The 26,272-nt window shown below is 35.0% G+C and overlaps 7 protein-coding genes across 8 annotated transcripts; 6 read left to right on the forward strand and 1 right to left on the reverse strand.

Moving 5' to 3' along the window:
• Window positions 1-2,231: 2,231 nt before the first annotated feature.
• On the forward strand, window positions 2,232-6,245 carry LOC106375744 (protein TPX2-like). 2 transcript variants are annotated; one of them, XM_048745650.1, is made up of 16 exons: window positions 2,232-2,922; window positions 3,286-3,417; window positions 3,478-3,613; window positions 3,691-3,793; window positions 3,893-3,943; window positions 4,090-4,187; window positions 4,272-4,347; window positions 4,422-4,484; window positions 4,582-4,668; window positions 4,738-4,796; window positions 4,903-4,981; window positions 5,147-5,251; window positions 5,343-5,405; window positions 5,496-5,540; window positions 5,634-5,740; window positions 5,890-6,245. In XM_048745650.1, exons 1-16 carry the CDS (start codon window positions 2,766-2,768, stop codon window positions 5,915-5,917), a joined length of 1,389 nt encoding a protein of 462 aa, XP_048601607.1. In that variant the 5' UTR covers window positions 2,232-2,765; the 3' UTR covers window positions 5,918-6,245. The 2 variants fall into 2 exon arrangements, with proteins under 2 accessions (XP_048601607.1, XP_048601608.1); XM_048745651.1 differs by lacking the exon at window positions 3,286-3,417 and having other exon boundaries at window positions 2,234-2,922.
• Window positions 6,188-7,931, reverse strand: LOC106375745 (leucoanthocyanidin dioxygenase). The gene is made up of 3 exons (XM_013815734.3): window positions 7,886-7,931; window positions 7,264-7,781; window positions 6,188-6,972 (listed from the first exon to the last, which is right to left on the reverse strand). The coding sequence occupies exons 2-3, from the start codon at window positions 7,758-7,760 to the stop codon at window positions 6,393-6,395; spliced, it is 1,077 nt and encodes a 358-aa protein (XP_013671188.1). The 5' UTR covers window positions 7,761-7,781; window positions 7,886-7,931; the 3' UTR covers window positions 6,188-6,392.
• A 956-nt stretch (window positions 7,932-8,887) lies between these two features.
• LOC106373049 (replication protein A 70 kDa DNA-binding subunit C-like) lies at window positions 8,888-11,432 on the forward strand. Its single transcript, XM_022693935.1, has 11 exons — window positions 8,888-9,022; window positions 9,114-9,381; window positions 9,462-9,558; window positions 9,695-9,819; window positions 9,893-9,977; window positions 10,079-10,214; window positions 10,326-10,525; window positions 10,610-10,736; window positions 10,837-11,013; window positions 11,099-11,149; window positions 11,256-11,432. Exons 1-11 carry the CDS (start codon window positions 8,888-8,890, stop codon window positions 11,430-11,432), a joined length of 1,578 nt encoding a protein of 525 aa, XP_022549656.1.
• Window positions 11,433-12,577: 1,145 nt separating this feature from the next.
• On the forward strand, window positions 12,578-16,450 carry LOC106373052. The gene is made up of 7 exons (XM_048743647.1): window positions 12,578-12,653; window positions 13,014-13,190; window positions 13,862-14,023; window positions 14,447-14,677; window positions 14,773-15,211; window positions 15,303-16,228; window positions 16,338-16,450. Exons 1-7 carry the CDS (start codon window positions 12,578-12,580, stop codon window positions 16,448-16,450), a joined length of 2,124 nt encoding a protein of 707 aa, XP_048599604.1.
• Window positions 16,451-16,507: 57 nt separating this feature from the next.
• On the forward strand, window positions 16,508-18,877 carry LOC106373053. The gene is made up of 4 exons (XM_013813283.2): window positions 16,508-16,959; window positions 17,049-17,143; window positions 17,261-17,704; window positions 17,790-18,877. The coding sequence occupies exons 1-4, from the start codon at window positions 16,508-16,510 to the stop codon at window positions 18,875-18,877; spliced, it is 2,079 nt and encodes a 692-aa protein (XP_013668737.2).
• A 13-nt stretch (window positions 18,878-18,890) lies between these two features.
• On the forward strand, window positions 18,891-21,025 carry LOC125580693 (ATP-dependent DNA helicase PIF1-like). The gene has a single exon (XM_048745652.1). It carries the CDS (start codon window positions 18,899-18,901, stop codon window positions 19,517-19,519), a length of 621 nt encoding a protein of 206 aa, XP_048601609.1. The 5' UTR covers window positions 18,891-18,898; the 3' UTR covers window positions 19,520-21,025.
• A 3,080-nt stretch (window positions 21,026-24,105) lies between these two features.
• Window positions 24,106-26,172, forward strand: LOC106375746 (PGR5-like protein 1A, chloroplastic). The gene is made up of 10 exons (XM_013815735.3): window positions 24,106-24,461; window positions 24,546-24,658; window positions 24,780-24,876; window positions 24,970-25,070; window positions 25,137-25,193; window positions 25,248-25,324; window positions 25,423-25,585; window positions 25,658-25,755; window positions 25,838-25,917; window positions 25,997-26,172. The coding sequence occupies exons 1-9, from the start codon at window positions 24,272-24,274 to the stop codon at window positions 25,899-25,901; spliced, it is 960 nt and encodes a 319-aa protein (XP_013671189.1). The 5' UTR covers window positions 24,106-24,271; the 3' UTR covers window positions 25,902-25,917; window positions 25,997-26,172.
• The last annotated feature ends 100 nt before the right edge of the window (window positions 26,173-26,272 follow it).

A 26,272-nucleotide genomic window follows, 5' to 3' on the forward strand; every position in this document is an offset into this window, starting at 1 on the left:
TCTAAAATCTCGTACTGAATCCCACTCTAGAACCAATAACATATTCAGTTTTCCCATTTTGGGATGAATTATGTTTCAAATCCTTTAGAGTGAGATCTTAATTTGGGGTCTGCTTAAAGAAATCACATATAGTGAACTTGTTTGATGATTCAGCACCCATGATGGTTTCTTTTATTTTCTTTAAGACATGCTATATGTGAAAAACTTCTGGTTTTCCAACATTTAACAATAATGTCGATAACATTATTGGAGATGGCTATATATCAGTAAACCTCAGGTTTACCACTCATTTATAATTTTGCCATCTTTTTTCTTATGCATGTCTTTTCATCATAAGCTCCTCTAGAGCCAATAGTAAGTTTTATATTACTAGATACTATACTTATTTATTTTGAGAGATGAGAAATATTTGTTACCTTTAGTAGTTATAGTACGATGACCCAATATCTGCCAGATATATCTATCTCCATCCTGAATCTCAAAATTTTATTCAGGAAGATAATTCTCATATCACATCGATATTTTATTTTCATTTTCTGGACCAACCAGAAAATCCGAATCATCAAGATGAGTATTCAGGCTATGAAAAATGGTCCGGGCTCATAAGAGACGAAGTTTAATATACTTCCTTTCTCTTTTTCTTTTTGATTCTCGATATAGATCGGCTAAATATTTGGCGTACGACAACTACGTACCCAATTTTCTTTCTTGCCGCATCTATAACAAACCTTTTATGTTTGCCATTTATCACCCGACCACTTTCATTTTCGTGGAAGTTTCCATTATTCTCATAGGGACGGAATTTTTTTCCTCGTCCTCTTCCACGACCACGATAGACACCCTCGTCCTTTTCAAGAAGGACCGACTTGATGGTTTAGTATCATGATTTCATTTTTTTCAGTTTTCACGGAGGATTTATATCAACTCCGACTATTTAGTTAATCCTTTCTTTCAAGGATTTATTTATCAAAGATCTTTTAGATCTTTTCTCATGATACACCTCATCTTATAAACCATCATTGAATTGGTATAAATATCATAGCTCTATCTTTTTCTCATCCGATATAGTTTATATCGATGATTTCTAAAAGCTCATTTTCTTTCAGGTGCATCTTTGCACTCACCGCCCAAGTCTTATAATTATTTCCCGTAATATCAAGGGCATTTATTTTGAGCTTTGTCAAATTTGATATGATAACCGAATTCATAGAATAATAATATATAAAGACGGAAATTGAAATGCATAATTTAAATGCAGAAACTAAAGGCATAAATTTAAATTGCAGAAATTTAAAGAGCATAAATAAAATTGGAGGCTTAGCCTACCACATGATCCGAGGAGTCTTAGACTACCATATTGATCATTTTTCAAAGTCCGAGGAGACATGGTATACCATTTTGACTTTTACTTATTTCAAGGTCCGGAGACTTAGTCTGCAATTTTTGACCTTTATTAATTTTTTTTTATTCACGGAGGCAACGCCTACCACGTGTTTCTTTGATCGTGAAGGCATAGCCTACTATAACGATCAGTCGGGGAAGGCAACGCCTATCATCCCGAAAATAAACGGAGAAGGCCTAACCTCTCACTCCGGAACAATAATAAAATTTAAATAAATTAAGTATATTGAAAAACATAAATTTAAACATTACCTCGATTGGTTTAAGAACTTTCGGATTGATAAACCTCAATTGGTCAGAACTTCGTGCTGATAACGTGTTGTGAAATATAAGTCGAGAGAGATGTAACTGTATCAGCTATATATATATGTGTATGTATTATTATTATTTGTGTGTATTGTTTATTTAACAAGAGAGATAGAGAGGAGTTGACTTGTTTATTTGTTCGTTTGGAAAATAGAAACGAGAGAGAGAATGACTATATTCTTGGATTCTTAATTATTATACAAACCATACAAAGAGCCACTATTTATAGTAGTCTAAAGTCGGTTCATCAAACCGATTATCAACTAAAAGACAAAGGAGGAGATAAACATTATTCCCTTAGATAGATAATCATCCTCTATATTAGCTTTAACAGATTGTATGAAGTTGTTTGACAAAAAAAAAAAAAAAACAAAAAATTGTATGAAGTTATACTTTTTTCCATTTTTAGTTAAAAAAATCATTTACTTACTACAACTGAAAATGTTCAACCAACACCTCACCTAAATAGTGTATCTCTGTACTCTCCCAAAAGTAGGTTTGGTCCAACAGAGACTTTGAACAAAACGTATGCTAGTAGAATTTTTTTTTAAATGTTGTCCTTCCCAAAGAACAAAACAAAAGATAATAATTTGGCCTTTTTCTTTTACACGAATTTGGGTCTTCGTGTATTCCATTACAAATCCTATTAAATGACAATGTTTTCGCTTAAAACAAAAAAAATTAATGGATCCTAAATATATTAAATCCACTGTCAACATCATGCTGTGCACATACATACCTCATCTTCATAAGAACGGACTTTGAAAAAATACTAAAACAACGATAGGAACATTAAAATAATCATTATCGTAAAGTCTTTGAAAAATTAAACATTCAAAAATGTCGAGTGGTTACAAAAACCGGAGCGTCACCACGCCTTTTTGTGCTTAGAGTGGTTTGTACATTCAGAGAGCAAATACGATGTCGTTTGACTAAAATTTAAAAAATCGATTTATATACTTATGGTTTTGTCGCGAAACCAAAATCTGTGAAACAGCGAAATATGTGCCGTTTGTTTCCTTTCACTGCTGCTTCCTTTCTTCTTCAGTGAATAAGATATGGAAATGGAGCCAATGGTGATTGAGGTGAAAGAAATAGATATGGAGTACGAGTTCGACGCAGCTCGGTGGTATGATTTCACTCGGATGGAGTTACCGGCAGAGTCTGAGGCAGCCGAGCTCTGGTTTCACTCTGCTCCCTCCTACGCGCCTTCTCGTGAGTTTCCTCATCATTACAGCTTTTAGTCCTTCTCAAGTCTTCGTTAGTGTTCCAAGCACACGATTGGATCTTTAAGTAGGAGAGAATGCTTAGACTTAATTTTGGCGCTCGCATCTGTTGAAAAGATCGTACAGTTTCCCTCTACAGTGTGTTAAATACTTAAATTGCTTAATCGTTCGGTAAAAAAATGATTTATATTGTGATCACAGTTATTTTTAGGCTTCTGTATCTATATATATGCTTCTACTCATGCTTGCCTTCGAATCAATACTCATTTTCTTTAGCAATCACTCTTATTTATTTTTTTCCGGTACTATGAACAATTCAAGATGACTTTGCTGTTAAATTTTTTTGTTTTAGCTTTCGTCACAACATTGTTACTTATAGAGGAGGTTTCTCATGACAAGACCGAGGAGGATGAGAAAGTCACAGCAGATGTTTGTGGCATAGATAGAGAAATCTATCATCAGCATCCACATTTGAATAAGAATGGTGAATAATGGATTATATATACTTTATTGTTTGCGGTCTCACTTTCTCTTCTTTTACCAGGGCCTCCGGTTAGCAATCACAAACACAATGATAATAAACCAAAGCTCCGAGCTAAATCAAGCATCAGACCATCTCCAAGGAGCTCAACGTTAATGAGACCTACTGCTAGTCAGTTAGCTAAACAAAATTATGCCAGGTGACTGTTTGGAGCATGTTTAATTTTGTCTGCTTAATTATATTCACCTAATTGGTAACTTCTTTTGTATGGTACAGAAAATTCCCTATGCAAGTGGATAAAATTCATGAGAAAGGCTTATGTGGGACCAAAGTTCAAGCGGCTAAAAGACAGAAGCTTGACGGAGGTCTTCTTCGTAAGGTAGAGTGATTGTCATTGTTAAAAACAGTCTATACTTAGCTCCTTGAACAATGTACTAGGTCTATCTGAAAATTAAAAGTCATATTTTCTCTGTTTCAGGTTGCTGGTACAAAGCAGGAGATGAGTTTTGTTCACAAGATACCCAAGAAGGTTTACTTTCTATTTCTTGAATTTTCTTGATCTTGCGTATAGAGTCTAAAAGGTGTCTGTATATGGAATATTCAATCTTTCTGGTGGAAAAGGAGCTAGTACTGAGATTTAAATCATATTTTTTATGTTGCTAAATGGTTTTGCAGGATACAACTCTTGATAGAAACTCACAACATACGAGGATAAAACTTACTACTCCACATGAGCATGATTTTGCTACATCGCAGAGGGCACACAAGATACGGTGAAAACCTAAACTTTTCTCTGAAAATGAGTTGTTACAATAAATGTGAAATCTCATATGATGTTTTGCTAATGACTATCTCAGACACAATAATGATCAGAAGTTAGAACAGGACTCAACAGCTGTATATAGATTCAAAGCACGTCCATTTAACCGAAAGGTTTGTAACTTTGTACCTGCTACTAAGGAATGTGTATAAGACTGGCTCAAATAAATCTCGTTTGTATTCTCTAGATATTTGATGCTCCATCATTGCCTGTCCGGAAAAAGAGCACTCCAAAACTAACTGAGTTCCAAGTAAGTGGGATAAATGAATTCCTCTCAGCTGCTATACTGTTTCCACACAATAACCTGGTGTAAGACTTGATTATATTTCTCGATTTTCCTTAAACAGGAATTTCATTTGAAGACTTCAGAAAGGGCTATGCAACATTCTTCAGCAGTAACAAAAAGGTCTAATCAATGGAATCATGCGTATAAGGTAGCACCAATACTGCTTTCTATTGTTAACAGGTTATTATCTCTTCTAAATAAAGTTTCTCTTTGACAGGGGCCAGACAAGTCTAATATAACTGATGTGTTTGACGGTGTTAGCATGGAAAGTAGGAGGTATGGCTTATAAAATCACATAGAATATTAAGAAGGATTCCCTACTTTCTCACTTCAATTTGTCTTCGAGGTGAATGTAAAGCCTAAAGTTTTACTTTTCTTTCAGACCAAGCGGAATGGATATATCTAAGCATGATCTCTCGGAGGGCAAACACGTTTTTAAAGCTCGTCCTCTGAGCAAGAAGGTACGTACTTCTCATAGTCTTTGCATTATAAATTTCACACCTAGGTTAATACTCTCTTGTCAAGCAGAGGAGCATGGGCATTTTCAAAAATAACCAGTACCTTTGGTATTATAGTCTTCACAGTTCTTCTTTGCACTTGATCTTCTGTATGTTTTGTAAATGGAGTTTCCTGATAAGGATGAAACTGATTCCGAGATGGCAACACAGGAGTTTAATTTCCAACCGGAAAAGAGAGTTCAAAAAGATTTACCAACAGACCTTTTCAGCAAGGTACTGCTCATGGTTTGGACATACATGATCTTTCTTAACACACACTCTATTTATATGATTACGTACATTGTTTCTTGACCCGGTTATACAGCTCTCCATCAAATCCGAGCTCAAGCAAAACAATGGATCACGCCTAAGATTTACTCAAGCAAAGGTTTAGCTTGTGAAACTCAGTTTAACTTGATTTGATTTTCCCACATTCTCCAAGTCTAACCATTGAGTTGCAATCTATTCTTGGTATAAGGGCTTCAAGGAAAATAGAGTGAACTCTTTCCAAGCAGGGAATGAGGTAAGCTCTAAACTTACTAAAAAAAGAGTAGCTTACAACCACTTAAAAAAGAGTTATAGAGGTTTCTTAATTTCTTGAATATATCTATTACAGGTAACACCAATTGCAGCTCAAAAAACGCTATCTTCAGCTGGACAACAGATACATTCTGGTCATAGGGGAATAATTCTTGAAACAAAACAACGATGGACCGCTAGTAGGTAAGCTAACAAAGCAATAACGTAGCCACTATTTTTCGATAATATTTCATAATCGTGTAGATTCTGCATTTCAGTGTCATGGGCTATATATATGGATATCCCCATGGAACAACAAATGCTTATATCTTATTGTTGTTCTAATTTGGCAGGAGCTTTGCATACGCTGATGGTATATAGAAAAAGCTTTTGTAGTATCTGGAATCATCATCACCATCAACTCCTTTTGTACATTCAGATTTGGTTCTCTTCTCAATCTGATCCTGTGGTGTAACTCCTCCATCGCAAAGCTAACATGTTAAAATCCAGAGAAGTAGAACTAGGAGGGAGGAAAGGCAAAATCAAACCAGATTCTTCACTTCTTACATCTCTTTTTACATTTAGTATAAGAAAAAGAAAAATAGAAAAATGTAAATCTGAAACACTCTCAACTTCTTAATACACATGTGGTTCATAGAGCATATCTCGTTCTACTCATTTCTTCTAACGCTTACTTTGTTACAAATCATATAATTCTTTAACGTATCACAATGACACAATCCATAGAAATATGTCTTCACAATCTTTAATAAGACACACATCAAAGACAAGATAAATACACAAACATAAGATAAAAGAGAAGCTCAAACATAGAGTTTCACAGACATATATAGACTCAGACTTCATCCTTTTTCTCAGTTACCAACTCCTCTTGCTCATTCCTGAACAACTTATGCTCAATATGCTGAGCAAACGTCCTTGGAGGAAACTTAGCCGGAGACTCAACACTCACCATCTCCGGCAATGGCTTAAGCACAATCTTTTCCTTTGGTGGTTCACAAAACACAGCCCAAGAAATCCTTACCTTCTCCTTGTTCACCAATCCACGGTGAAGTATACTCTTAAACTTCCCATTGCTAAGAATCTCCAACGTATCTCCAATGTGCATCACAATCGAATCAGGAACACATTTTGCAATGACCCATTTACCCTCGTAAAAAAGCTGCAAACCCGGAACCATGTTGTGTAGAATGAAGGTCAAAGCGCTTACATCGGTGTGAGCTTCCACGCCAAGTGCTAGCTCAGGCTGAGGGCATTTTGGGTAGTAATTGATCTTCATTTGGAGCAGAAGCTCTTCTATACCGCCCACTTCATTCTCTAGACGGTCAGGCTCTAAGCCTAGGGCGATAGAGAGAGCCTTGAAGACTTTTGTTGCTAGCAAACGAAGACACTTAGCGTACTCACTCGTAGCTTCACTACAAGCAACCAAAGATGTTAAATCATATAATTTCCTCCATGAAAAATGAATTTTCTAGAGTTTCACTTTATTTGAATATAATAAATGTTAAGATTAAATTTATTATTTTCTTTATTTTAATTAATGTTTTCTAAAAATACACAATTACTTTAAAACTCTAGAAAATTGTATTTGTGTAACAAAATAAAAAATATAGAAAATTTATCTTTTTGTGAACTAGGGAGTATCATCACATAACCAAACCAAGATGTGTGTGTGTTTTGTAAAGTAAAGCAATCAAAAAGCTTACATGTAATCAGTTGGTGTCTTAGGCCAAAGTGATAGATCTCTCTTGTCTTCAGGATAAACAAGATGGAAGAAGTAATCTTCCCACTCAAGCTGTCCACTCGCGTTGTTAGCCAACTTGCTTCCATACCCTTGAATCTTTCCCTTGGCTTGATCGTTTGCATACTTCTCCTTCTCTTCAACGGGCAAACCGAAGAACTCTTCTCCTGACTTCTTCACACGCTCCATTAGTTCAACCGGTACACCATGGTTGATCAAATGCATTACTCCCCAATCCATAGCCGCCTTCTTGAGCTCCTCTATGCATTTCTCACGGATGGTTTCGTCTTCTGACTCGATGTCTTGGAGATCGATGGTGGGGACTTGTGGACCGTCTTCTTTCTTCTCTTCTTGGAACACGTCGTTGATGCTCTCGAGCTCTTCTTTTGGACGGATGTATTCTTTTGGGATGGAGTTGATTCCGCTTTTTGCTAAGCTCTCAACTCTTTCAACTGCCACCATCTTCTTGTACTTCTTGTAAAGCTATAACAGACACGAAAAACAGAGTAAGCAAAGAAAATTGAAACAGGGAAAAAACAGAGTAATTTTAATTAAGAGAAAGGACTTTGTTTTGTTTTTCTTCTTACCCTCTCTTTTGGAATTGTTGCAAGTAAATGAAATGTGCAAAGGCATTCTTATAGCAAAAATAATTTTTTTCATTAAGAAATTAATTAACAAATTACTAAGTGCATAACTACCGGTAGTTAGTGAATGTGTGAAGAAGAAAAGGTAAGTGAGTCAGTGACACACTTAATGGTCAACGGTAGATGATGGTTTGTTTGGTTGACTGATGGTTTCACCAATCCTAAAAGATCCAAGTATCTAACGGTCAAATATACTTTCTAAATTCTGTAAGGAAGTTATACCGGGTCCTTGGTTTGGGTACTAAAATTATAAAGCCCATTGAAAGAGGCCCAATGTTATTAACAAATCACTATCACGTCCGTGTGCACGTGCCTAAATCGTGTTTCCACGTGTCCACCTCTAATGCTTCTACCAGTATAACTCCATTGATATCCACATCCCCTATATATTAATTGTGAATCATTTAAAAAGTTAGAACCTCAAGTTTGTAATAATTAAAAATAGCCCCTTCCTACGTGTCAGTTTTTTGTGCTCTTAATTGTCTTACGTGGCAGTTTAATAGAGCTCAATATGTTGAGCTTAGTCTAAAATTAAACATCCTACCAAAATGTTATATAATTGTTACACCGTCAAATACAATTGTTACATATCCCCTATCGTCATTACTCATATACTCCTTACACAACGATTCGCTATAGGAACGAAATTTGCAATCATTAATGCTATAAAACCAGATAAAGGAAAAAATAATATTTAACTTTACGTACCCTTTAAAGATGGAGTGGCCATCACGTTTGCTTCGACACCAAGGTTTCATCGATGTTAATGTGATATATGAGATAAGGAAAATAAAATATGTAGTTTCCTTTGACACTGTGATGGTAATTATTATGTGAGCTAACCCTAGACACGACATATATATAAGCGATGCTCCCACTCATCGAATCCCACATCAACTTGCAAACAAGCAAAAGAGCAAAAAAAAAACCCGTTGCTTACAAACCATGTCTATCAATCCAGTCGCTGATGTTAAGCCTTTCAAAACAATGTGGAAGATCAAGGTCAAAGTCATCCGGTTGTGGAAACAATACTCAGCTGCTGGAGGTGAAACTATTGAAATGGTTCTTTGCGATGTTAAGGTACGGGATTCTTTGGACGCCTTTAAAGTACTTTACGTTAGTCCTTTATTTCGTTTATGAAAGTCTTTTGTCTCTATTGCTATTTACGTAGGGTGCTAAGATTCATGCATCGGTGAAAAGGGAGTTGGTTGCACAATTCGATCACTTCCTAAGACAAGGACATTCTTTGATGTTGATCAATTTTGTTGTCACGCATGCCTGTGGTTCCTACAGAACCACTAATCATGCTTACCGGATTAGCTTCCTGTCCACAACACGTGTACGACCATGTGAGCAACTGCCTGAGGATTTATCAGGTTTTGAGCCAGTGAAGTTCAAAGAAGTACTAGATGGTACTCTTTCAGCCGATTTCTTGGTTGGTAAGTTATCGTGAATTATCACTTATGCGTAATGGTTCTATTTAGCAATTTTGATGTTGACATTTGTGTCTGTTTTTCAGATATAATCGGGCAGATTATTGAAATCAGTCATCTTGAACATCTAAATGTCAATGGGAAAGAAACAGAGAAGATTTCTTTACAGTTGCGCAATTCGGAGTAAGTTTTTGTTATTAAAAATTGATCGTTTATTATTTTATTTTATTAATCCATATTTGCTATTTTATTAAAATAGCAAATACTAATCCATATTTGCTATTTTATTTAAACGTTGTTACTTTGTTTTCTATTGCAGCGATGATAAACTTCCGGTTGTTCTTTGGGGTAAATTCGCCTGTGATGTTAATGAGGCGATGCAGGTTCGAGATGAGCATTGTACCATTTTGGTTTTACGATTTGGGAAAATCAAAGAGTGGAAGGGTAACTATGCCATTATAAATTGTAAACTAAATTACACATAGTAGATTCATTGACATGCTGATTTTTTCAACAGAAGAAAGAAGTGTCAGCAATGCCTACAATGTGAGTGAATTAGGTTTGAATCTTCCAATGATTGAAGTTGTAAAGTTCACTGATAGGTATGTTATAATATTTTGCAATATATAAACAACTTCCATGTATTGACTCGATATGTAGTGTGGACTTTGATATATTGTATATTTGTTTTAATATTTTGTAGTTTGCCTAAAGATGACCTTCCTTTAGCCATCGTGGAGTCTAAGTACGCGGCTATTGCGAATGGTGTTTCGGATAAAGATGATTTCTTTACCCATACACCAAGAAAAACCATTGCTCAAATGAAGGAAACAAAACAGGTTAGTTGTCAAAATCATTCTATCAATTTTAGAAGTTTATTGTGTAAACTCATTTTACAACTTATATAAGTTTTTTTTTCTCATTATAGTTCCTATATTGTGTCTGAATAGGTTGAAAAGTGTATTCTGATGTGCACCATTACTGGCATTGATTCTGATATGGGGTGGTTTTATCTGAGCTGCAAAGTGTGCTCTAAAAAAGTCTTGACCGTTCCAGCTGTCAATGACGATGACGGTAATGACGATGATGATCTGAAGCACACATATTATTGTGTAAAGTGTGAGGCTTACAATCCTGTCACAGTTCCAAGGTACTTTTTATAATTTCAGTTTTGTTTTTATGTGTATTTTCAATATAAACATCCTGTAAATAATTGTAATAAAAAATCTTATAGGTATAAATTGCATTTAGTGGTGCTTGATAACACAAGCAACACAAAGCTCATGGTGTTCGATAATCTTGCTGTGCAACTGGTCAACAAGCCATGCTTGCAGATTGCTGGTCCTTCAGATAAAGTCGAGGTAGTTATTCAGATACTGTAGATCATATTTAAACGTTTATATTAATGCCTTACATCTCTATTAACTTAAATATAATTCTTTCTTCTTTATCTGAATGTAGATTGAGGAAACCAATGTGCTTCCTCCGGTTCTTAACACCATCATTGGCAAAACGTGCTTATTTAAAATTCAAATCGAAAGGGAGAACTTTGTCTACAAACATGATACCTACAAGGTTTTGAAGGTGATCACTAACAAAGATTTGATCACAGATTTTGACGAAAGCAACTCTCGAGATGTAAGTGGAGTTTTATTTTTGATACTTATATAAATCTAATTGCATATTCTGAATATTTCTCACCTATTCTAAACGACATTATCAGGGAAGCGAAGGTGTATTTCATGATATGGATACTCAATCCGATGCACCAGAGGTTTGTCAATGTCCTTATTGATATTGATCCATAATAGACTTGCAATAAGGTTGACTGGTTCTTTCATGTTTTTTTCTTCTAAATTTACATTTGGAAATATGTGCAGGCCTCTCTTGCTAATCTAGGTTCAGCTTCTGAGCAGTCTGAGTCTTTCGATCTTACTCCTGCTAAACGTGTTAGAGCAGTCGATATTGAATTGGAAGAAATCAATGACCAGAATTCTGTTACGAGGAGTACCGGTTCCATGATGATTAAGAAGGAGAAGTTTGGTAAAAGTGGCTGAAGTGGGTACAATGCTTTCTTATAAGATAGAGGCTTCCGCTTTTCTTTAACTCTGTTTTCGCAAATTCTAAGTTTTATGTTGGTTTTTTAAAATATTTATGTTGTGTTTTTCATATTCGATACTTATGTTGGTGTTTAATAATTAATGGAAAGCCTCTTTTGTTTCAATATAGTTGCATAAAATAGATTTTTTTTCAACTGTGTTAAGTTCTGATTATCTATAAGTATCTGTAAACAAGAAATATTTATGCAATTGTAGCAAAATTTATAAACAACGCATCATATACTCTCCGGTTTTTAGTCCTATCTACCATTGTCAATTCCATACCTGAATCTATTTTTCCGGAAAAGTCAGTTTAGTATAGTGATTTAGTATGTCTATTCTCGGTTAAATACATTACAACTTTGGTCAATCCGTAATGAAAAGTATTTAAAAAAAGCAAATTGTGTTTATATATTTATTTTGATAACTATTATGTAGATGTACATGTTTTAATTATTTTTATGGCTTAGTTACAATATATAGGGGATTTGTATTGCCAACATAAAAGAAGATTGACCAATGTCACATGTAATTTGGTTATTCGATAACATATAATAAGGTTGTAAGTATATGTCGTGTTATACATTTAACTTTGGAAACAAGAATACAATATACTATTACTTTTACTTTGGCAGCAAGTTAGTCCGAAACAAGGTTGTAAGTAGTCCGTAATTTTAGAAAACTTAGAAGTTGTGCTTCCAATGAACGGATTTAGGAGATTCAGTCAATTGTAGATAAGAGTCCAACTCAACATAAATACGGTTGCCCTTCACTAAGAGGATTAGTCCTGCATAAAAATAAGTCATAAGAAACGAAGGCAATATGATACAAATTATTTGTTAACTCAACCTTACGTTATAAATGTTTTCTACACGAAAGATTTTTAAGTTTAAAATGAGTTGGAAAAACTTAAATATTTTTTATTTTGTAAAGATTTGTACATACTATATTGTACCATTGGTATAAATATATAATCTCAGTAAATGGACATAATAAGTTAAGGTAAGTCAATAACACATAGGCTAACTTAATGGTACACATCAATGGAGAAGTAAAACACTAGAGCCGAACATTAACCAAACCTAACCCCGTTTTCTATAGCGATGGAGAGGAAAAAACGCAAGGGCAGAACTCCAGAAGGTGTATGTAATGGTCGAGTGTCAGAGCTAATCAGTCAAAGTATGTCATCCATATCTATGTTGTTTGAGTCGGATTTTTATAAAGATATATGGAATATTTATAATTTCAACTTGCAGCACAAATTTCTTCTGCAATAGATGATGACATTCAGAGTTCTAAAGTATCAAGCAAAAGAGGAGTTCGAATTGGCAGCGAATATGTTTTCTATAATCCACATATTCAAAAACTGGCAAGAGCACAGAGACGACTTAGACTATCCGAAAAAAGAGGACAATTACGTATGTATTCTACCATATCGTCTGCCATTGATCTTTTTGAGGAATCTTATTGAAATGTCCATCACAATGTATGCAGTTTCTTATTGAGGAATCTTTTATTATTAATGGTTGATTGTCTCAGATAAGAAGACGGACCCACTACCACATCGTCCAGAAACTTTGGACCGAGCTGCTAGAGCACACAGGCGTGAAATCATTTCAACCAAAAGGCAAAATCCCGTTTCAGCGAACCATCCAGTTGTTGCAACAGAGGAAAATAGTCTAACTATCGCCTCTGACGGGATTGATACAACAAACAGTAATTTCTATCAGTTTTTGAGTTTATATGTATATTATTGTGGGTAATATTTTTAGGATTCTTTCTCTTTAGTGTCAAAGATTTTTGTTTATATATACCGTTTTTAATAAACCACCCTTTCTATTGATATCGATGTAGATGTGGACAATTACTCTAAAAGGACAACCTCTGCACCTAATACTGATGAACGATGTACAGAAAACGATAGTTTGTACTACGGACAGAAGAATACTGGTCAGAGTTCGGTCGAGTTATTGGGACGGTCATGTTCTGCAAACAAACGTTCAAAGAAGAAAAAACCAGGAATGTGTTTTAACCTCAAACCAGAAGCATTTATTTAAATAAACTACATTTAACGGATATTCAATTTCTGCGCATTTGCAGATGCTACTCAACGGGAAAATTTACCTTTACCCGTTACTAAGAAGCGTAAGACGAACCCGCAAAATGTGTTTGCTGACATAACTAATGTTAATTTGGGGTGCGTGCGCGGGGATACTCGACAAGGGGAGACATTGGAAGTTATGGGACAGAAAAAAATACACATGGAAGACAGTCAAACAGTTTTCAGATGGAGGAGGGGGTGGCAAAGTAATGTCTCATCAGGTAAATAAAATTATGCTAAAGCAATAATGTTTGTTTCTAATGTTTGATTGTATCACTATGAACAGGTTCTGTTGTAACATCTTTGAGAGATTTAAATGGTCCTCTTCACAGTTCTCAAACATGCCAAAATCTACCCAATGTTCAAGCGCCAATAATACCAAGTAGAAGCCAAACAAAGGAGACCATGACAGAGAATCAGTGTTTATTACTGGGGCCCGAAGAAGAAGGTATGTAAATTTTAGTATTGCTTCAAAATGTCCATTAAGACGTTATATATACGTGTTGGCTATTTTATGATCTGGTCAAATATGAACAGCAACAGGCGTAAGACTATCTTCTCGGAAAGCAAAACAAAAGGGGATTTTTCTTGGTGTATCCAGCTATGCATCGTCTAAACCCTTACAATTTACACCGGATCCTGGATTAGTTATAACTCAGGTTCAACCCTCACAATCTACAGAACAAGACCTGCATGAAGCAGAGGGGCGATCTTATATTATATCCGATGTATCTGATTCAGATGGTATGGGTTTGAAAATTGGTTAATAAGTTCACTTGATATAATATTATTTGTTACTACAGTCAAACCTTTAAAACCTCTATTACTGTGACTGATAGATATTACTCTGACTATATTGAAATTTTAACAGATTCATTGGATGAATTATGGGACTGTTCAAGTAATGAAGAACATGACGAAGAAACTGACTCGGACACATGTGAAGACGCTACTATTTTGCAGAAGATCCAGCGTCAAGCAAACATTAATAAGGTTGTAGAATCCATTACAAAGCATTTTCGTGGGAACAATAAAAAAAACAACACAACGGCAAATTCCAGTGCTTTGGAGAAATCACTTCCTTTGCCACATCAAGAAGAAGGTAATGTTATAACTTTACTTATATTTTTTGACAACAAATACAACACCTTAGTGCGTGTCAAACTATGTTATTTATGTATCCGTTTTGTATTTTAGCTTACAAAGATGATGGAGATCTGACACACGAATGTCCTATCTGTGGAGCTCTATTTTGGTACAATGAGCGAATTAGTAAGGGGAGAAAAACCAAAACTCCTATTTTCACAATGTGCTGTATGAGAGGAAAGGTTAAGCTCCCTGTATTAAAGGAACCACCGGCCTTGCTTAAGAAGCTTCTTACAAGTGATGATGCTATCAGCAAGCACTATCGGGATAATATAAGACCAATCAATATGATGTTTTCTTTTACATCACTCGGGGGGAAGATTGATAACTCTATTAACTCAGGGCGAGGCCCTAAGATTTTCAAGCTTCATGGGGAGAATTATCACTTAATTGGTAGTATGAAGCCAAATCGAAACGAGAAAGCCAAGTTTTCGCAGTTGTATATTCATGATACACAAAATGAGGTTGAGAACCGTTTATCTGCTCTAAGGTAGTCATGAATTAGACTTATTTTATTGGTTCTTTGACCACAGCATGTTCACATATATTTTCGCTAAATTATCTATGGTTATTATTTGCAGTGGGAACTCTGGGAAAGCAAAAATCCGTCCAGATTTGGTTGAATCTATAATGGAAATGTTAAGGGAATGTAATGTGCACGTCAAGTCATTTCGCAATAGTATGGATAGATTTAATGATGAAGAAGAAACTCGAGACGTTTCTTTGGTCCTAATCCACACCCGTGTTCAAGATGGAAGAGTTTACAACCTGCCCACTTCTTCTGAAGTTGCCGCATTAGTTGTTGGCGATTTTCAAGAAAATATGGACAAGCGTGATATCATCTTACAAAAAACTTCGGGGAAGCTTAAAAGGATTAGTGAATTGCATCCATGCTATTTGCCCCTACAGTATCCACTTATTTTCCCGTATGGTGAAGATGGTTTTCGTTTAGGTATTAAACATGGTTTCACAGGACCCTTCAAAAACAAGAAGCCTAATATCAGTATGAGGGAGTATTTTGCCTATCTTATTCAGGTTCGAAAAGTTGGGTCTCAGGTTCTTCATCTTTCAAGACGTCTTCTTCAGCAATTTCTGGTTGATGCATATACAATGATCGAATCCCATCGTCTTCGGTTTATAAGGAAAAATCAGTCAAACCTTAGAACTTTGAAGTTTAGTAAGTTTGTTGAGGCTGCAAATCAGGGAAATTCGAGTGTGTCTATTGAAGGAAATCGAATAATTATACCATCGTCTTTCACAGGAGGGCCTCGCTATATGCATCAAATGTATCTAGATGCAATGACTATCTGCAAATACCATGGATTTCCGGATCTATTCATTACTTTTACATGTAATCCTAAATGGGCAGAGTTGAAAAGGTATTTTGATCAATACAATCTTCGATCTGAGGATAGACCTGAGCTGTGTTGTAGACTATTCAAAGTTAAGCTGGATAGTTTAATGGATGATCTAACTAAGAAGCATTGGCTTGGGAAAACAGTGTCAGGTAGTATTTTAAAATTTCAAAATCTTTACTCATATAATTGTAGGTTGTTAAGCTATTATGTGAAGGGATAAAGCATATGGTTTACACATCTGTATTTTTTTGTCTGCAGCAATTTATACTGTTGAATTTCAGAAACGAGGTCTTCCCCATGCTCATATATTGGTATTTATGGATTCACAGCACAAGCTACCACAAGCAGATGATATTGATAGGATGATATAAGCCGAGATTCCTGATAAAGCAACTGAACCAAGGTTATACGAAGTTGTGAAAGATTTAATGATTCATGGGCCATGCGGTTCTGTGAACAGTGGTTCGCCATGTATGCAAGATGGGAAATGCAGCAAATTCTTTCCAAGAAAAAATGTGGAAAAAACAACTGTTGATGCCCAAGGTTATCCAGTATATCGTAGAAGGGATAACGGTGCTTTTATAGAGAAGAAAGGCATGGAGTGTGATAACAGATTTGTGGTCCCCTACAACAAAAAGCTCTTACTTGCCTACAATGCACACATCAATGTCGAGTGGTGCAATCAGTCTAGATCTATTAAGTACTTATTCAAGTACATTAATAAAGGACAAGACCGTATTACAGGAACTGTTACACAGAGAAATAGTTCCCAAGCACAGACCGAGTGTAACGGACCACAAACTGAGTTACGTGATACCGTCGTTGGAGATGTTACCGAGGAGCCAGCAGTTGATGAAATCAAGAACTATTTCGATGCGAGGTATTTCATTGTGATTGTAATGTTTATTGTGTCGTTTAACTTATATAAATAATTGTCAGTTTCTAACTTGATAATTGGTTTCATTGTAGATACATATCAACTTGCGAGTCTGCATGGAGAATCTTAGCCTTTCCAACGCATTATCGATCTACACCTGTTGAGAAACTTACATTCCATCTAGAAGGTGAGCAACCACTTATTTACAAAGAAGGGGATTCGGTTAAAAGTGTAATCGATCGGGCGCTGGCTACAAAAACAATGTTTTTGGCTTGGTTTGACTGTTGTATTAGATACCCTGAAGCAAGAGAACTGACATATGCTGAACTACCAACGAAATTTGTCTATGACGCGAAAATAAAAGCATGGAATCCACGGAAAAAAGGATTTGCTATAGGGAGGTTGGCGCCTGTATCTCCTTCTTCCGGGGAACTATACTTTTTGAGGGTTTTACTCAATAAGGTAAGAGGGCCAAAGTGTTATGCTGATATTAAGACTGTTGATGGCATTGTTCAACCCAGTTATGAAGATGCATGTTATGCCCGTGGATTGTTGGACGATGACAAAGAGTATATTGAAGGTCTTAAAGAGATTAGTTTCTGGGCATCATCCGGTTATGTTCGAAATTTTTTCGTCAAAATGTTATTATCTGGTAGTTTATCGTCGCCCAGATTGGTATGGGAAGCAACGAAAGATTTGTTATCTGAAGATGTTCTTTACAATGAAAGAAAGCGAAGAAACTATCCTGGTATTGATCAATCCGTTTTAACACGTATAAGACTACTGTAATTGCAGTGTTCTTTATAACATTTGAGTGTTTATGTATGTTGTAGGGCTAATTTTGAGTGAGGAAGAGATCTTAAACTGTACGTTAGTTTTGATCGAAAACATACTACGTACCAAAAACAGTTCGCTGAATAATTGGGATACAATGCCAAAACCAGCCGAGAGCTCACAATCATTCATGGAAAATCTTCTGATACAAGAAGAGCTTAACTATCCGAAAGCTGAATTGCGTTCACAGCATGATGAATGGATTGTGAAATTGACAGATGAGCAAAGGTCAATCTATGATCAGATAATTGGTGCTGTGCTTAACAGACAAGGCGGTGTTTTTTTTGTCTACGGCTTTGGAGGGACAGGAAAAACTTTTTTGTGGAATATCTTATCAGCTGCTATTCGATCACGAGGCGAAATTGTTCTGAATGTCGCATCAAGTGGTATAGCATCACTATTACTGCCTGGTGGAAGAACTGCGCATTCAAGATTTGGCATACCGATCAATCCCGATGAGTTCTCGACTTGCAAGATACAACCAGGTAGTAATCAGGCTGAACTGATAGCTAGAGCATCTCTGATTATATGGGATGAAGCACCTATGATGAGTAAGCATTGTTTCGAAGCTCTTGATAAAACAATGGCTGATATTATGAAGAGTCCGGAGGGAACACCATTCGGTGGTAAAGTAGTGGTTTTCGGAGGCGATTTTCGACAGATTCTACCCGTAATTCCGAGAGGATCTAGACCTGACATTGTTTTGGCTACTCTTAATTCTTCCTATTTATGGAAGCATTGTAAGGTATTGGAACTAACCAAAAACATGAGGTTAATGGCTGAAACTGATCTGCAGCAGGCTGAAGAGATAAAGACCTTCTCGAAATGGATACTGGATTTAGGAAACGGGAAGATCAATGAACCAAATACTGGGGAAACAATGATAGAAATTCCAAAAGATTTGTTGATAAAGGAATGCAAAGAACCAATTGCAGCTATTGTTACTGAAGTTTATGGGAACACGTTCGAAGACTCGAAAGATCCAGTTTTCTTCCAAGAGCGAGCTATCTTATGTCCCACCAACGCAGATGTAGAAGTAATTAACGACTATATGCTTGATCGTCTAAAAGGTATTTTCCCATGTTAGTTTAATGTTATCTAATTTGTCATGTTATTCATATTTTTTCGTTTTTTCTTAGGTGAGGAAAGAATTTACTTAAGCTCAGACAGCATTGATCCCTCTGATTTGAATTCGAAAGATGATTCTGTCTTCTCCCCTGAATTTTTGAATAGCATTAAAGTTTCCGGACTGCCTAATCATGCTCTAAGACTAAGAATTGGTACACCGGTTATGATTTTAAGGAACATAGATCCTACGGAAGGTTTATGTAACGGCACTAGGCTCCAGATAACACAACTTGGAATCCATATAATCGCAGCTAAATTCATCACTGGCACTAGAGTTGGAGAGAAGGTCTTCTTACATCGTCTTCTGATTGAACCTTCAGATGCAAGCCTTCCATTTAAAATGAGGCGGAGGCAGTTTCCTCTTAAAGTCGCATTTGCAATGACAATTAACAAGAGCCAAGGGCAAACATTAGGCAATGTTGGGTTGTATCTTCCTAAACCAGTCTTCTCTCATGGACAATTGTATGTTGCTGTTTCTCGGGTCAAGTCGAGGAGGGGGTTAAAGATTCTTATTACCGACAAAGATGGAAATCATCAACTGTCGACGATGAATGTTGTGTACAAGGAGGTTTTTCAAAACCTTTTCGACAAGGAAACGTGAAGTTACAATACCTTCAAGAATCCAGGTACCGATTAGTTATTTGCCTAATACTCTTTCGGATTGAATAAATATAAAACTTATCAATGTGGTGATCTATAATATGCAGAAAATATGGTATTGTTCTTTGGTGTTTTCTGAAGATTGGAACTACTACGAGAAGCATATGTAAGTTTTTGTATAATTTGTGTATAAATATAACTGTTCTTATCGTGGCAATAATATAGGATTGGTTTAATGTATTTTCAATAGGGAAGAACCAATATTACGGCAGTGACTAAGGAAGTGTGCGAGATTATCATTCTAAAGTTATCTAGCAACCTGGCGAAGCTATACGAAAAAGAAACGACCAAATTACTTTTCATTTTCTATACTTGAACAGTAATCTACATGGATTAATTCTATTGACATTATGAGAAACTCACCTAATAATTTCCATGTACGTTGGATGCATGGTGAACTCAAGGTGTGAAGTTGCTCCTTCGCTTGACTTTATATCAAAACTTCCTGCTTCTTTATTGAAGCCTGTCATAATAGAATAAGTTTTTTTAATGTTTAGCAGGGGTTGGAAAAAAATAAATTATATTCGATGAAAGTCTTAATATATCTTGGTTGGTTTTGTAAACCGAAACAATTTTTTAACAAATTATCTTTTCGTGTGCTAAACAAACCATAAATATTTGGATGTACAAAAGTTAGAGTTGAACCCAAATAAATCACTGACTTAGGCAACATTGTCTACTTTTGCAATTTCCAGTTTAGTTTATTTTCCAGTTCTAATTTTTGGGCGCAGGACGCCAGCTATTCACATAACAATACAGTTTCGGTAACTCATCTATATATTCGATATTTAACTAACTGTTGGTTTAATGTCTGTTTGTAGAGAATGGTGTAACCTAAATTATATTGTAGCTTCTCTAACCCGTAACCGAATTGTGAAGTAAGTTAGTGGGTTCTTAATATGGGCTCTATAAGGTGGACTATACTAATATCCCCTATTTGGTTTACTAAAACGAAAAGAATGACTACATAAACTTATATTTATATACCTTCCTCCAACATAGTATAGAATCAAAAATTCTTTTATTGCAATATCCGTTTTAGGCATTCTGTATCTAAAATACCATACGTATAGATTTATACTACTGTTATAGCCACCCATGTATCTAAATAAGTTTACTTAATCTAACGTGTCTAAATAAGTAAACTTAATCTAATGTGTTACAATATATTCAAGATTTATTGTTTAATTTGGACAGAAATTTTATTGTTCCATATATACCAGACGATCTCAACTTGCTTCGCAAGTGAAAAGTATATACTCTTCCCTCCGCATACTGAATGCAATAAATTTCGGAAAATACAATATGTTAAGTCTAATATTACGATGCCCTATAACAGGTATCCTATATATATATATATATGTTAATAACTCGGAGTAAAAAGCAAAAAGATCAAACTCTTTCAACTTACAAATTCCTCATGAGCTCTATCATGTTTTTCTCTGAATTTGAGCTCCCTCTCAAAAATCCTGTAGTCAGAGTGAAGGTAATCAGTAAATGGAAGGATGCTTCTGCAATAATCCGTGAGGAAACTCAAATGCTCATGGGTGATGAAAAAGTATGATTGATATTATTATCGTTTATACTGTATAATTTTTGTGGTCATTTTTCTAAGTGTTAATTTTATGTTTGCATACAGGGTAACACGGTTCTAGGAACTATTGTCGATGAAATAATGATCAGAAATGAATGCATCATGTTTGAAGGAGAATGGTATGAGATCCATGGTTTCAAACTAATGTATAATTTCCGCCGGTTTAGGGTTACTACAAACCGCTTCCATGTTTTTACTGGTGAGAATACTATTATTAATAACGTCCCAGCAAGAACTGATTGCAACTATTATGGTTTTAAAGAATTTAAAACCATATTGAGAGGCCTTGCCCATCCTATGTACTCTGTAGGTATGTTGTTTTTAAAAGTTTAAACGTCAAATTTCCTTATGTTAATAATATTTCTTTGACACTTTCATATGTATATTTATGTTTTACATTGTGTTATCATATATCACTTATCTTTACTCTATTCAATAGACGTTTACGGAGCTATGGTGAGTGTTGGTGATCTAGAACATGTTGGAGCCCCTGGAGGGCCAATGATACCGAAAATGCGTTTTAGCTTGGTCAATCCTGGGTGAGTTCAAGTGTTACTTTAATCCATTGTTTATGACACAATACATTTACAATTTTCCTAAGATGATATGACTCTCAACATTACAGGTATAAACATCTAAACTGTGTTGCATATGGAAGGAACGCTGTTGAGATTGATGCTTACTGGAATTATACAAGAGCAAATGTTGTTTTGTGTGTCTTGAGTTTTTGGCAAATCGAAAGGCTCCAAGGTATAAATTTTGTTTTAAACCTGTAAAATTTATACTTAATTTATACGCTGTAAAATTGGTTCTTAAATTATACGTGTTTACCAAAATATTTTTTTATATTTCATTAGGTCGATTCACATTCATCACGAACATTGAAGGATGTTCGAGGATTAAATTCGAACCCAATATTCCGGAGATTATAGCTTTTCGTCAGCTGTAAGAGCATTAATATATTTACAAAACACGATTTTGTTCATATCATTAAAGATCTCTACTGTTTGTTAAAAAAAAATTGTCCTTTTTTAACAGGATTCCACCAAATGCTTATTGATGTCTTGCAACAAGCATTCGAAGGGATAATGAGGAGGACGTATGGTGTTACATTTTATCGCTTTTAGTTTTTTTTCTTTCAGTTTTTGATTTTGCTTTACAATGTTCCTGGCTTTTATAACATAAGATAAATTTATTTCATATCTATTTTTACAATGCTAAATGATAGTTAATTTTTCATAAGTGTGTTCTTTACTGGGACGTATAATTAATTATCTCACTATTGTGTCAATAAAGTTGATGCTAACCTTATTAGTAGACGTCCTATTGTCTGAAACAACACCCTTGGTTCCCACCTCTTCAATCTTTCTCTGCAATGTGAAACTCTTATTCAATATAAACTAAAATATATCGTCAACTCAAATACATTTAAGGATAATTCACAAAGTTTGGCTTTGCTTGATTGTTTAAGTATACTCATATCAAGCAAAGAATTTTTAATACTAATCATAAAAAAAAAAATTCAATCAAGCAAACAATCATTAAATTTTAACATTTTTATCAAGCATTTGAATTCAAATAGATACTCCTAAATAGAATTTAGCTTTGTTGAAATCAAATAGGTAAACGATGGAATTAGGTTTTCTGTGAAAGCTATGTCAGATTTCAACCTATATTCGAGACCCGATTGAAAAATAAATAACGAAACAAATGAAACTCCCTGCAATTGATAATTGATTTTAGAGATCTCAAAATATTATCAAATTGACTAACCTTATAGCTTCTCATTTTCTGAATCGATTGTTTACTCTGTGGAAGACCAGTAACCTTCGATTGGTATTATTGATTAGGTTTGGAACGTGAATACGTATTGCACAGAGAGAGAAATCAGAAGATCGGTTTGAATTGTTCTGAGACGGTGATAAACGAAACAGTCGATTCGGGAACGACAAATATGGGGAAAATTAAAAAAAATTGGGAAACAATATATCTGCAATTTGTGTTAAGACAATGACTTGCTTTTGCCCTCAAATATTGGACAATCATAATTAAGGAACAAATATAATCGGGCCTTTCAATTTATTTGTTTATTATTATGGCCCATTATAATTATTCAACTAATCTATTATGTTATATATGTTACAACAATATAATTTACATAAATGTTGTGAGAAATATTTTTTTTAATTCCAAGTTCTATTAAGTTGTGTTAAAGTCTTTAAAATAATCAAATATAAATCTTTTAATAAGATTAGTTACCAAAAAAATGGTATGGTATTTTATTTGTCTTACTAAAAATATATCACATACTCGGTAATAAACAAAAATATTTATAGAAAGATCACTGATCGTAAATACAATTTAATCCTCCAATATCTATAAATACTTATATAACGAAAAAATAAAAATCCTATATCTCTTAATAAAAACCCCACCACATATTAGTTTTATTCATCTTATAATCTAATTTTTAAAAAAATTTAAAAAATCTCACCCCGCGCAAGGCGCGGGTCTAATCCTAGTTTTATTTTATTTTTGACAAAATATTTTGACTGCATTCAGTTTCAACAAGACTAATTAACTTTCTTATTTTTTTTTTGAAACTAAAAAAAAAAAAGATAATTAGTCTTGTTGAAAAAAAGAAATTAGATCGCATTGTTTTTTATTTTAACCAAGAACTCTCATTTCATAGTAATTCTTACTCTGTTTATAGCTCTAAAAGTGAATAAGTATCTATATTTTTATATCTGATTTACAATATTTTTCTTGAAAAAAATTTACAAACAAGTTTATTATTAAGAGTCAATTGGGTAGAAAACTATGTCTATTTTTTTCTGATTAAAAAAGGTGAATTTTAATGCTGACGTGGATATTTAAAAAATATCATCTGCCTAGGAATTCATATCCACACTTGTCTTATCTCCGAATGTCTTCCCTCCAAATCAATCTTCCTAAAATAAAAAAAAAAAAATTAAAAAAACTCAAAAAAAAATCAGCTCACAGTAACACTCTTCTTTCAACCACACAAAGGTTCCTCAAATATTTCCCCGGAAAACAGAGGAAAAAGGAACCTCCTTTCTTCTTCTTCTCCCGGGGAACATGGGTAGCAAGATGCTATTCAGTTTAACAAGCCCTCGACTTTTCTCCGCCGTCTCCAGCAAACCCACAACTTGTTTCTCTTCTCCTTCGTCGTCGAGGACTCAATGGGCTCCGCTCAGCCCTGGGAGATCGGTTCCCTTGAGAAAAAGCTTCTTCTTGCTGCCTTCAAAAGCCACCACAGAGCAGCCAGGTCTTCTTCACTTTGCCTCCCATGTCTCAACTTTATATTTGCTTTTGAAGTTCTGAATTTACATTCTTTTGGTCTTTCCTTAAGGTCAAGCTGGAGGAGAAGACGTGGATAGCAACATCATGCCGTATTGTAGCATCAACAAGGCTGAGAAGAAAACAATTGGTGAAATGGAACAAGAGTTTCTCCAAGCCATGCAAGTAACGCTACTTCAACCCTCATCCTTTTTTTATATACTAACAAATCTTCTTTTTTTTTTTGACGAAAAATATACTAACAAATCTTTCAAGAGCCTGTCTGAGCAATTGTTATTTTGTGCAGTCGTTTTATTACGATGGTAAAGCGATCATGTCGAATGAGGAGTTTGATAATCTTAAAGAAGAGCTCATGTGGGAAGGAAGCAGTGTTGTCATGCTAAGTAAATCAACTATTATCAATATCTTCTTCTTTTTTTTTTGGTTTCTTAGGGGTGAATAGGCTTCATCTTTGGTTTGGTTATGTGAAACCGTAGGTTCTGATGAACAACGGTTCTTGGAAGCTTCAATGGCTTATGTTTCTGGGAATCCAATCCTCAATGATCAAGAATTTGATCAGCTCAAACTCAAACTAAAGGTGACATATCCTCTAACAAATATTGTTCTCTAAGATTCAGTTTTATGATTCTCTTTGCTTCTGTAGATGGATGGTAGCGAGATTGTGTGCGAGGGTCCAAGATGCAGTCTCCGTAGTAAAAAGGTAACGATAACATAAATTATTCATTGTGAAGATACTAATTTCCTTTGAATGCAGGTGTATAGTGATCTCGCTGTAGATTACTTCAAAATGCTCTTGCTCAATGTTCCAGCAAGCGTTGTTGCTCTCGGACTGTGAGTCACTATAACCAATTCTTTTCTTCTCTATTGGAGCATTCAAATCATTTAAACCCCCCCTAGTTCTTGTCTTTGCTAACATGTTTTTATTTCAGGTTTTTCTTCTTGGACGACATTACAGGTTTTGAGATCACATATATATTGGAGCTTTCAGAGCCATTTAGTTTCATATTCACGTGGTTCGCTGCCGTGCCTCTGATCGTATACCTGGCTTCATCAATCACCAAACTCATCATCAAAGACTTCTTGATCTTGAAGGTAATTGCAACAGAATAGCAGCAACAAGATTCTTGATGAGTGTTCTTGTTTCTAACTGTTATTGTTCGGTAGGGTCCTTGTCCAAATTGTGGAACGGAGAATGTTTCCTTCTTTGGAACAATTCTTTCAATATCCAGCGGTGGCAAAACCAACAATGTCAAATGCACCAAGTAAGATTATAGCTTTATACCTTTGTTTCAAAACTTTAACATGTAACAATATTTGAATCTTTGATCAATCTTGTGGTTTTAGCTGTGGTACCGCGATGGAGTATGACTCTGGTTCTAGGTTGATCACATTGCCAGAAGCAAGCTAAGCTTGAACCCTGTGAGGTACACATCTTCCATGTTTAATTTACTCTCTTTAAGTTCACATGAAAGTTTGGAATATTAATTTTTTTTTATAATCTAGATGAAGATGGAGAAAAGAAGAATGGGTTTTGTCAGAAGCAAAAATGGATTTGATGCTGTATATTTAAGATCTTCCATGTTAGCTCTCTATCTCCTTCACATGTTTTCTGATTTGTAAGTACTGTGTATGCAATAAGGGAAAATATTTTAATGAATACATCTTCACCAACCTTTCAATCATAGGTGTAATATGATAGCTAATTCAGACTTCACTTCACACAGTGAAATTAAATTTAACATAGTTAGGATTTATTTGTTTTTCTTACTTTTAAATCGT

Source organism: Brassica napus, chromosome C1, assembly GCF_020379485.1.
Source record: "Brassica napus cultivar Da-Ae chromosome C1, Da-Ae, whole genome shotgun sequence".
Taxonomy (NCBI): Eukaryota; Viridiplantae; Streptophyta; class Magnoliopsida; order Brassicales; family Brassicaceae; genus Brassica; species Brassica napus.

Excerpts from the sequence above, each read along its gene's own strand:
- LOC106373052 (XM_048743647.1), top strand. The coding sequence starts at position 12,578 with ATGGAGAGGAAAAAACGCAAGGGCAGAACTCCAGAAGGTGTATGTAAT. Across the intron at positions 12,654-13,013 it reads GTCAGAGCTAATCAGTCAAA|ATAAGAAGACGGACCCACTA; the intron begins GTATGTCATCCA and ends TGATTGTCTCAG. Across the intron at positions 13,191-13,861 it reads CGGGATTGATACAACAAACA|GTTCTGTTGTAACATCTTTG; the intron begins GTAATTTCTATC and ends CACTATGAACAG.
- LOC106375744 (XM_048745650.1), top strand. The coding sequence starts at position 2,766 with ATGGAAATGGAGCCAATGGTGATTGAGGTGAAAGAAATAGATATGGAG. Across the intron at positions 3,614-3,690 it reads GCTAAACAAAATTATGCCAG|AAAATTCCCTATGCAAGTGG; the intron begins GTGACTGTTTGG and ends TGTATGGTACAG. Across the intron at positions 4,669-4,737 it reads AATGGAATCATGCGTATAAG|GGGCCAGACAAGTCTAATAT; the intron begins GTAGCACCAATA and ends TCTCTTTGACAG.
- LOC106373049 (XM_022693935.1), top strand. The coding sequence starts at position 8,888 with ATGTCTATCAATCCAGTCGCTGATGTTAAGCCTTTCAAAACAATGTGG. Across the intron at positions 9,978-10,078 it reads GTTGTAAAGTTCACTGATAG|TTTGCCTAAAGATGACCTTC; the intron begins GTATGTTATAAT and ends AATATTTTGTAG. Across the intron at positions 10,215-10,325 it reads AAATGAAGGAAACAAAACAG|GTTGAAAAGTGTATTCTGAT; the intron begins GTTAGTTGTCAA and ends GTGTCTGAATAG.
- LOC106375745 (XM_013815734.3), bottom strand. The coding sequence starts at position 7,760 with ATGGTGGCAGTTGAAAGAGTTGAGAGCTTAGCAAAAAGCGGAATCAAC. Across the intron at positions 6,973-7,263 it reads AAGACACCAACTGATTACAT|TGAAGCTACGAGTGAGTACG; the intron begins GTAAGCTTTTTG and ends GGTTGCTTGTAG.
- LOC106373053 (XM_013813283.2), top strand. The coding sequence starts at position 16,508 with ATGATTCATGGGCCATGCGGTTCTGTGAACAGTGGTTCGCCATGTATG. Across the intron at positions 17,144-17,260 it reads ACTTACATTCCATCTAGAAG|CAAGAGAACTGACATATGCT; the intron begins GTGAGCAACCAC and ends GATACCCTGAAG. Across the intron at positions 17,705-17,789 it reads AAAGCGAAGAAACTATCCTG|GGCTAATTTTGAGTGAGGAA; the intron begins GTATTGATCAAT and ends TGTATGTTGTAG.
- LOC106375746 (XM_013815735.3), top strand. The coding sequence starts at position 24,272 with ATGGGTAGCAAGATGCTATTCAGTTTAACAAGCCCTCGACTTTTCTCC. Across the intron at positions 24,877-24,969 it reads AAGCAGTGTTGTCATGCTAA|GTTCTGATGAACAACGGTTC; the intron begins GTAAATCAACTA and ends GTGAAACCGTAG. Across the intron at positions 25,325-25,422 it reads AGCGTTGTTGCTCTCGGACT|GTTTTTCTTCTTGGACGACA; the intron begins GTGAGTCACTAT and ends TTTTTATTTCAG.
- LOC125580693 (XM_048745652.1), top strand. The coding sequence starts at position 18,899 with ATGTTATTCATATTTTTTCGTTTTTTCTTAGGTGAGGAAAGAATTTAC.